Source organism: Pteropus alecto, unplaced genomic scaffold (genome assembly GCF_000325575.1).
Source record: "Pteropus alecto unplaced genomic scaffold, ASM32557v1 scaffold8, whole genome shotgun sequence".
In the NCBI taxonomy this organism is placed as follows: Eukaryota; Metazoa; Chordata; class Mammalia; order Chiroptera; family Pteropodidae; genus Pteropus; species Pteropus alecto.
This window is the reverse complement of record NW_006494609.1, coordinates 24,945,872-24,956,294: the sequence shown is the minus strand read 5'-3', so window position 1 is coordinate 24,956,294 and position 10,423 is coordinate 24,945,872. Positions and strand designations below refer to the sequence as shown.

Genomic DNA, 10,423 nt, shown 5'->3' with positions numbered 1-10,423 from the left:
GTTCTCCGGCCTCCCAAAGCACCAGCCTCAGGGTAGAGAGCTGGTGAATTCGACCACATGGAAATCAAGAATTTCTGTGAATGAAGGATGTGATAAGCAACATGAACAGACAGGGGGTTATCCGGGAGAAGGTCAGCGCAAGGTTAAAACTAACGAGGGGCTGGCATCCGGAATGGTTGCCTTGCAGAGTCACGAGAAATTGCCAAGAATCCCTTCAGGGTACATGGTGAGTGACGATGGAGAAGCGCAGATGGCTGCCTAGTGTCTAAGAGGTACTCCAGCTCGTTAATAATGGGAGCATCTAACTCAGGACGGAAGACGCCATGCTGCGGCCTTCAGGAGGCTGGAGGCTGGGGCCACGGGCAGGGCCGCCCGGAGCACTTTGATCAGCTCCAGGAAAGAGCAGTCAGAGGGAGAGCTAGACCTGCCCTAGGGGACAGAAGATATGCGGGAGGACTGGAGCGTCCACGGGCCTGTGTTTAGGGCCACAACCAAGGTCGACAAGGGGGTCAGCTGGCCTCACAGCCCAGAACTCTGATGCCTGCCCCCATCACAAGTACCAGGAGCACTGAGCCCCCAGCTAGGTCCGGGGGATCTGAAGCCTGCTGGTGTCCAGTTCAAGGGGTCGAAGAAACATCTGCAGGTCCAGCCCCCTCCAAGCAGTGCATTGGCCAGAGCCCAGACTGACATTTGCTTGCCCCACACGCCCTAACGCTGGGACCTGGCCTCAAATGCCCACTCCCGGGGATAAAGGGCAGGGTGAGCCAGGTGGACCGGGCTGGCCGCGTGGAGCCCCCGGCCTGGCACACACACCCACATGTGCGGGTTGCAGGGCCTGGTACCACATGGCCTGGGCCCTGCCCCCCAGCCGTGGCACTCTGTCCCCAGTCCTGTGGTTTCTCTTCAAATCACAAGCACTTCCAAAGAACTCTACGTTCCCCACTGCCTCCCACGCAGCATCTGTGCCCAGTCCAGGAGCGAGGTGTAACAGACCAGGACAGTCTGCCTTGGGGGGCCCTGGCCGATCGACGCACTTGGTCAGACCCCGGCCCGGCCGGGCCACACAGCAGAGCTGCTTCCACGCAGGCTTCCCGCATGGGGACCACTAGCCCTGGCTGTCCCAAGTCCAGGAGACAGTGTCTTCACGTCTCCGTCTCCGACGCTCCGCAAACCCTTCGCGGCAGCCCACACCGACGAGCTGGGCCGACAGGCCCCTGCGGCCACCCCTGTGTGTGTGTGTGGGCCTTAGGGGGCTTCTGGGGACACACAGGCCTGCAGGACATGCCCACAGTGCACAGGTGAGTCACCGACCCCCCGGCTCAACTCCGGCACGGCGCTGGGGCCTTGACGGTGGGCCAGGCTTCCCAACAGACCAGTCCAGAGCCGCTGGTGCCTGCGGGAGGTTCCACATCCCCAGGGGACACCTGCGGCACAGACGGGGCACGGTGCATCCCAGGCTCCGGCAGCTGCAGGGGCCTTGCAGAGCCAACAGCCAACCTCACAGCCATGTCTCGCCTCTCCACGGGTCCCTGCTGGTCCTCACTGGCCGCACCGCCCAGTCACAGCCCCAATGGGGGCCACGGCTGCAGGATAGTGGCCCAGGAGTGAGCGTGCAGGTGGTGGGCAAGGTCGCCCACCAGCAGATGCCCTGCCTGTCCCTAAGTGGACATGTGGACCTCACGTGCACAGCCCGAGCCACCCACACTGGGCCCCCCCGGCCCGCTCCTCCGGATGGGAGACACGCGAACAGGGTGTCACGCCAGAGGGAGGCCCTTGTCCACAACCCGGGCCGGGCCCACGCAGGCCTCCGCCTGTCAGACTCAAAGCCATGACCTTTCCCTCACAGCGCAGTGGTGGCAGGGCCCGGCGCCCTCCTCGGGGCAGCTGGTCACCAAGGGAGGGCCGTGAGCTGAGCAGTGCCAGCCAGGGGACGAAGCCACAGAGGAAAGCGCCTCACGCGCAGCAGCGGGGCCTCGCCGAGACCCTCCCATCGCTCGATCGACTTTCCAAGAACCGAGAAAGAAGGGAACTTCCCCGGCTGCTGAGGCCCTGGGGGTTCCCACCCCATTTTTAGCTGAGAGCACTGAGGCAGAGCTCCCCTCCCCCCGGCCCTATTGTCTGCACGTAAAAATAACAGCAATGGTTTCTAACGATTGACCTCCCAGGAGCCTGCCCGGGAGCCGCAGACAGTGGGGACGGGCATGCCGGCCACGCACCCGACAGCGGACTCGGCACTCCAGGTACCCCAGCTTCTGGGGCTGGCCCAGTGGCAGCAAGGGGCATGCCGCCTGGGCCACTGTGAGGAAGAGGACACCTTAACCGCCCGCCCAGTGGACTGAGCCTGCTGGTCACTGCTCGTCTCTCAGCTGTTCCCACCCTGAATGAGACGCAAGGGAGTGAGAGACTGGCCGAAGCCAGCCTGGAGCAGACGAGGAGCCAGGAGCATGGGGGGCCAGGGCTGAGGCAGGGCCCAAGGCTGAGGGTCAGGGACCACGCAGAGGGTACGGGCAGAGGGCTGGCCATGACCCACAGGGGGAAAGCAGCAGGGAGCTGTCCCCGTGCTGGGCTACAGCCACACCCTCTGGCCCGAGCTGGCCTGACTAAGGCGGGCTGGGCCGGGCTGGGCCTCTGTGCTCTGAGTGGACAGCCATTTGGAGGGAGATGAGCTATCCTCAGCCATGCTGGCCTGCGATGGGCTGAGTGAGCTGGGTGGATGGGCCTTTCCAGCCCAGCTGGGATGGACAGACAGGGCTGAGCAGGGCTGTCCTGGGCCAGGCCAACGTGATGATAGGTCCTGGCCAAGCTGGCCCACTAGCCAAAATGAGGCACCTGGGCCGACCGTCCTGGGCTGGCTCAGTGGAGCTGAGCTAGGCTGAATGGCGCTGACCTGAACTTGGCTGGACTCTGCAGACCGAGCTGGGCTGGGTCAGGACAAACTGGGCTCAGAAGGGTAGGGCCAAGCTAAAGGAAGTTGGGTGGCTGCAGCGGGCGGGGTTGGCCTACCCGGGCAGGGCTGGGCTGGACGCGACATTCTCTGCTGAGCTCGGCAGGTCTGGACAGGGCCGTGCTGAGCTTAAGTGAACTGGGCTGAACTGGGTTGAACTGGACTGAACAGGGCTGAACTGGGCTAAATTTGGTTAGCTGAGCTGAGCTGAGCTGAGCTGAGCTGAACTGAGCTGAACTGGACTGAGCTGGCTGAACTGGGTTAAGTTGGGCTGAACTAGGCTGAGCTGAGCTGAACTGGGCTGAACTGAGTTAGCTGTGCTGAAGTGGGCTAAGCTGGACTGAACTGGGTTAAGTTGGGCTGAACTGGACTGAACTGGGTTAGCTGAGCTGAGCCAGGGTGAGCTGACCTGGGCTGAGCTGAGCTGAACTGAGCTGGGTTGAACTGGGCTGAGTTGGGCAGAACTGGGCTAAACTGGCTGAACTGGGTTGAGCTGGTCTGAGCTAAGCTAGGCTGAACTGGACTAAACTGGGCTGAACTGGGTTAGCTGAACCTTGAGCTAGGGCGAGGTGAGCTGGACTGGGCTGGGCTGAGCTGAGCTGAGCTGAACTGGGCTAAACTGAGTTAGCTGTGCTGAAGTGGACTAAGCTGGGCTGAACTGGGCTAAACTGGGCTGAGCTGGCTGAACTGGGTTAAGTTGAGCTGAACTAGTTTGAACTGGGCTGAGCCGAGTTAGTTGTGCTAAAGTGGGCTCAGCTGGACTGAACTGGGCTGAGCTAGCCTAAGCTAAACTAGGCTGAACTGGACTGAACTGGGCTGAACTGGATTAGCTATGCTGAAGTGGGTTAAGCTGGACTGAGCTAGGCTGAAGTGGGCTAAACTGGGTTAGCTGAGCTGAGCTAGGGTGTGTTGAGCTGGGCTGGGCTGAGCTGATCTGAGCTGACTTGGGCTGAGCTGAGGGGAGCTGGGCTGAACTGGGCTGAGCTGAGCTGAACTGGCTGAGCTGAGCTGAACTGGGCTTGGTTGGGAGGAACTGGGCTAAGATGGGCTGGGCTGAGCTGAGCTGAGCTGAGCTGAGCTGAGCTGAGCTGAATTGGGCTGAGCTAAACTGGGTGAGCCGAGCTGAGCTGGGCTGAGCTGAACTGGTTTGAACTGGGAGACCTGGGCTGAGCTGAGCGGGTCGGCGCCCTTCCCCAGGGCCTGCATGCCTTGCCTCAGTGGTGCTAAGGTGAGCCCCACTTAGGGAGGAAAAGTGTCCTTGGCTGGCCAGGGAAGATGGTCTGAGCTAGAAGAAATTGGGTCGAACTGTGTGCACTGAGCTAAGATGAGTTTCATAGCTTAAAATGCTCTGTCCTGGGTTGACTGGGGCCACGATGAGCCAAGGTGGGCCGTCCTGAGCTGAGCTGGCTTGAAATGGGCAGAGCTGGACTGGGCTGGCTGTGCAGCTGGCTGGTCTCACCTGGTGCCAGCTGTCCTGGCACAAGGTCACCTGGACTGGGCTCAGCTAGGCAGATGAGCAGCGTGGAGCAGGGCGGACGGAGCTGGGCCAGGGCTATGCTGGGCTGAGGTCTGGAGTGCCAAGGCCAGGGGAGGGGCAGGCAGAGTCACTCACTGGGGGAGGGACTGAGGTGGGCTCTGTGGGGTCTTCATCATCTCTCCACGGCGCCTGCCATCGGGCCCCTTGGGAGAGCAGCAGGGAAGCCTGGCAGGTTAGGGTGGATGGGGCGAAGGGGCAGCCACGGCCGCAGGAAGCAAGCCCTCTGCGTGGCAGGTGGACCTGCCGAAGGCAAGCCCCACAAAGCCTGTGGGGTGGGGCAGGGACACACTAGTGACTCTGGGGGGTAGGGGCCTCCGGGTCCCCAGCCCTTAGTGGGGCCGCAGGTGGGGACAGAGGGGCCGCCTTGCCAGTTCCTGGGACCTCGGGTCCTTGCTCCCCAGCGAGAGGCTGTGGACTCCGAGCCTCAGTCTGGAGGAATGACGGGTGCCTCTCTTACTTGAGGACCCCGCATTCTGGCCTCTCAAGGCTGAGAGTGGTCACACCAACAGCTTCTGGAGGGGGGCGCCGAGGTACACCCAAGGGCATCCGGGAGGAATCGGGGAGTGAGGAAAGAGGCCGGAATCTGCCTGGGCTCCTCCGTCCCAGAGGCTGGGGCGCGGTCTCCATGCCTCCTCCTCCGCACCCCGCAGTCCCCACTACAGACTCCCGGGGTCCCAGCCGGAGGTCGGCAGTGCTGACCCAGCCCCGGTCCCGCCCCACAGCCTCCACCCAGGCCCCGGCCGTCTTCCCCTTGGTCTCCTGCTGCGAAGGCACCAGCACCGCCGCCCTCTCCGTGACACTGGGATGCCTGGTCAGGGACTACTTCCCAGGCCCAGTGACCGTGACCTGGGATGTGGGGACCCTGACCAAGAACACTGTGACCTTCCCTGCCACCCTCCACTCGACCTCCAACCTCTACACCACCATCAGCCAGGTGACCGCTTCGGGCGAGTGGGCCACACAGAAGTTCACCTGCCAGGTGGAGCACCCCGGGTCCGCCGCCGTCAGCAGGAGCTTTCGTGGTGAGTCGGGGGGACCCACCCACAGTCGAGGGGCCACCGTCAGAGGAGGAGGGGCAGGCCGGCAGGAGGGAGCCCTAAGGCTGCCATGCTGGTCACGCCCAGAGTGCCTGGGGCCCTGGGCTGGGGCGTGGGGTTCCACAGGCTGAGAGGCCAACATCACACCCGCCACCTCCGCCCCCAGTGTGCGCCACGAACTACACCCAGCCCACCGTGAAGCTTTTACACTCGTCCTGCGACCCCAGTGGCGACACCCATGCCACCGTCCAGCTCCTCTGCCTCATCTCTGACTTCACCCCAGGTGACATTGAGGTCACCTGGCTGGTGGACGGGCAGAAGGCCGAGAACGTGTTCCCATACATCAGCCCCCACAAGCAGGAGGGCAAGCTAGCCTCCGCCCACAGCCAGCTTAACATCACCCAAGGCCAGTGGGTGTCCCAAAGCACCTACACCTGCCGGGTCAACTACCTAGGCTTCATCATCGAGGACCATGCCCGCAGCTGCCCAGGTACGGCCCCCGCATGCCGACGCCCGCGTGCTCAGGGCCGAAGGGGCCGCCCGGCCTCACACAGCCCCTCCCGCACCCCGCAGAGTCCGAGCCCCGCGGCGTGAGCGTCTACCTGATCCCGCCCAGCCCCCTCGACTTGTACATCCACAAGTCACCCAAGATCACCTGCCTGGTGGTGGACCTGGCCAGCGTGGATGGCATGAGCCTGAAATGGTCCCGGGAGGGCGAGGACCTTGTGGACAAGGCCACGGAGGTCCCGAAGCACCACTTCAACATGACCTACACCGTCACGTCCACCCTGCCGGTGGACGCCGACGACTGGATCGAGGGTGTGACCTACCGGTGCGAGGTGTCCCACCCGCACCTGCCCAGGGCCATCGCACGCACCATCGCCAAAACCCCCGGTGAGCCGCAGGCTGAGGGGGCGGGCGGGCCCCCGACCCACGTCTGGGCTGACCCCACGCTATCCACAGGTAAGCGTGCCGCCCCCGAGGTCTACGTGTTCCTACCGCCCGAGGAGAGCCAGGGGACCAAGGACACGGTCACCCTCACCTGCCTGGTCCAGAACTTCTTCCCCGTGGACATCTCGGTGCAGTGGCTGCGGAATGACGCCCCGGTCCAGACGGACCAGCAGGCCACCACGCAGCCCCTCAAGGCCAACAGCTCCAGCCCCGCCTTCTTCGTCTTCAGCCGCCTGGAGGTCCGCAGGGCGGACTGGGAGAAGAGGGACAAGTTCACCTGCCAAGTGGTCCACGAGGCGCTGCCCGGCTCCAGGACTCTCAAGAAATCCGTGTCCAAAGAGCCTGGTAACTGACACCCCCCGGGCTCCATCCTGCGGGGGGAGGGCCCGCCAGAGCCTCTGTCCAGCGTTGTCAATAAACACCCCCGTGCCTGCTCGGAGCCCTGGGCGCCGTTCTTGGGGGTGGGCGGGCTTGGCACGGGGGAAGGGACCCCCCCGGAGAGGGGGCGGGACGGGGGGCAGGACGGAGCCGTGGCTCTGTTTGCCATCATCGCCCACGTCGGGGGCCCCTCCCCACCACCTCACCATGGGTCACACTCACTCAAAGGATTCCTAAGAGCCAGAAAGAGATCCCTGGGGTGGGGGGGTGCAAGGACCCCAGCCCAGCCCACAGCCCCGCCCTCTGCAGGAGGCACTGGAGGCCTTGGCCTCCAGCCCCAGGCTCCTGCTGGTCCCACTGGACACAGGCAAGCTTCCAAAGCCCCGGTCCAGCCACACACACACAGGGCCCTCTGCGTGGGAGAGGGGGCAGAGCGAGAAGCCTGCACAGGTGCCAGCGCACAGGGGGCCAGAGCAGCACCCCAGCCCCGCACAGGCCAGCGCACGGCCCCTCGCACGGCCTTCCCCCAACTCCCACCCTCCCACGTGGCTACCGCGGGCCAGCTCGGCACCCAACACCACAGTCTCGCTGCCCAGCCCCACTCCCCCGCGCATCAACCCCAGGGCGGGCCTGGCCCACGCAAGCACGCTCCAGCGAGCCTCCCGTGCAGCCCCGCACGCAGTGCCCGCCCCGCACCCACACCAGCCACGCGGTGGCTCCAGCGGCCCCACGCACCGCCCGCCGTGGGAGCCCGGCATGTGCTAACACGTCTCACGCACACTCTCGCGTGGCCTCCCATGGCCTGCTCGTCTGCCCAGGCCACTCCCGAAAACTTTGCCGCCATCCCACCCATGCCACAGGATCCGAGGCGGGCACGGACGTCCCCGCCCTCCAACTAGGAGCCAAGCGGGCCCCACATTGCTGTCCACTGGGGCCCCAGCCTCCCCCGTGCAAACCTCCCTGTCAGCTGCACCCCACAGACAGATGGACGGACACAGACACACACACACTGATGCACGTAGACAGACAGACACGCACAGACACACAGGAACATACGTAATTACAGACAGACACAGACACGCGTGGGCACTCACACAGACACACAGACATCCACGGAAATAGACACAGATACACATGGACACACAGACACCGCATAGAAATACACATGGTACACACACTGACACACGCAGACATACATGGACAGACACACAGATACGCACAGACAGATACACACACGAAAACACACAGGACACATGCACTGATGTACACGAACTCAGACACACACCGACACACTCAGAGACACACCCCCCCAGGATATGGGCTTCGTCTCCCACCTCAGAGCAAGCTGCTGGCCCTGTCCCAGGGTCTGGGGGCTGCAGGGATCAGAGTCAGGAGCCAAGCCCACCCCCACTCAAGCACCAAGCTCGTATGCACGTGACACACCCCCAGACCCCACTCCCGTCCCGCGTGAGCACGCACGCACACACACACTTCCTAGCACACCAGCACCCACGACAGCCACACGAAAAGCAGCAAACCCAGGCCCACTCTGAAGAACCAGCCCAGAGGCACCGCGGGCCCACTCCACGCAGAGCCCAACGCGCATGGGCATGCCTGCCCCCTCTGAGCCGGGGCTGGGCGGCGGGGACCAGTGCAGGGCCAGGCCAGCCCCTGGAGCAGCCACTGCAATGGCCAGTGGCTGCCGAGCTCAGACCCACTGAGGTTCCAGGCAGCCAGCAGCAGGAGCGAAGCTGAGCAGGCGGGGGCAGGGGCTAGTGGCCGTTCCCGGGGGTGACCAGCAGTCAGAAGGGAAGCACCAGAAATGGAGGTCGAGGAAGCATAGCCATACGGGCGGGGTCGGCCATGGGCAAAGGGCCGAGCCGCCATCACACAGCCACTGGCTGCCATGAGGCTTCAGAAGCCCAGCCCCCGGGGCTGGCTGGCACCTCCGGGTGGTGGCAGGACCTGAGCTCACCATCCGCGGTAACAGCCCAAGACCAGAGCACCATCTCAGGTGCCGGGGCCCCCTCTCCGCACTCCCTGAGGGCGGCCAGGCCCGTCCGCCACCAGCTGGCACCCGGGGCGGACAGGGCTGACTGGCCGGTGCCCGCAGAGCTGGACCTCCAGGACCTGTGCACAGGGACGGCCGAGAGTGAGGAGCTGGACGGGGTTTGGACCAGCCTCTTCATCTTCATCACACTCTTCCTGCTCAGTGTGACCTACAGCGCCTCCGTCACCGTCTGCAAGGTGGGCCGCAGGTGTGCGGGGAGGCCCAGGAGGAGGGTCGGGCGGGGCCTCACGTGCATCCTCCCGCAGGTACAGTGGGTCTCGGCCGCCGTCCTGCGACAGGAGCCCCCACTCGCCCACGACTACGCCAACGTCCTGGAGCCGGCAGCCTGGGGCTGGGGTGCCGCCTGCGCCCTCTCGCCCCATGCCTGAGAGCCGCTAAGGCTGCCTGGTCTGCCCTGGGCGGGAGTGGGGCGCAGACCGACTCCCAAAAGGGCCAGAGCCAGGGACCCAACCGCCAGCTCACAGGCACCCAGAAGGTTCCAGCTCAGCCCCAAGGTCAGGGGGCCCGCCAATCATGCCCCACCTCACCCCGCTCTGGGACAAGTCACTGAAGAGCATCTGGCCCTTCGACACAGCAGCCTGGGCTGGGCACGGATGCTGACACTCTGGGTTCCTCCAGGCACCTGGGGTCGAGGCCACTCTCATTCTGACTGAACACCCCTAAAACATAGAGAGGCCTGGAGCCCATGGCCCCGCCTGTGCTCAGCGTCCAGAGCCAAACCTAGGACTCAGCATCCACGCCCACCCGCCGCGGCCTCGCCCGGCCTCTCATACTGGCTGTTCTGTCCCTTCCCCTGGGTCGCTCAGTGAAGGTCTCTTATAAATCCAGTGCCACCTGACTGTGCTTCGGGGCAGTGTCTGTGGTCCTGTGGGGATGGTCAGACGGAGGCCAGAGGGAGGGGTGCAGGGCAGCTGTTGCTTGCGAGTCCCTTCGACACCCCCAGAGACACCCCGGCTCGGTCCCCATCACGTCTGCTCGCTGTCTCTGGCCCAGGCTCACAGCCGTTTCCCACGCTTCCCACAATTTTAACCCCCATGGGCAAACCCAAGGGGCTGATTCTGTGGCCACTGCAGGGGGCGCCAGGAACACAGCTGCACAATCACCAGGCGGCGGCCAGCATCGGCCTTCAGGAACCACTGGTCACTGCCCCAGTCTGTCTGCCCACTGAGCACACAGACAGGCCAATCCTTGGCCCCCGACCCCCCAGCCAGCCTGGACAGCCCGATTAGCCGAGCAAGACACTTGAGCAAGCGCGGGCTGAGTGGGGCCGGCTGCCACCCTCGAGAAGAAGCCTGACGAGTGAGGAGACAGGACACGCCAGCCCCAGTGGGACGGCCAGGTGGCCAAGGACAGCCCTGGGCATGAGGCTGGCTGAGAGGCACGCTCCCCGGCTGGTGATGAAGCGCGGGGTTCTCCCACATGCGGAAGCACTCGGGAGCCCGTGAAAAAGAGAAGTGGGTGCCGGTCCTGCGCAGCGAGGGAAAAGCGGGCGGCCAGCGACAGGG

The 10,423-nt window shown here is 64.5% G+C and overlaps 1 gene segment (V, D, J or C); it reads left to right on the top strand.

The window, feature by feature from the left end:
* The first annotated feature begins 2,201 nt into the window (after window positions 1-2,201).
* On the top strand, window positions 2,202-6,886 carry LOC102893224. The segment is given in 5 exon segments: window positions 2,202-2,298; window positions 5,132-5,503; window positions 5,685-6,008; window positions 6,092-6,412; window positions 6,482-6,886. Coding segments are annotated over 5 exon segments (1,455 nt in total).
* Window positions 6,887-10,423: the final 3,537 nt, after the last annotated feature.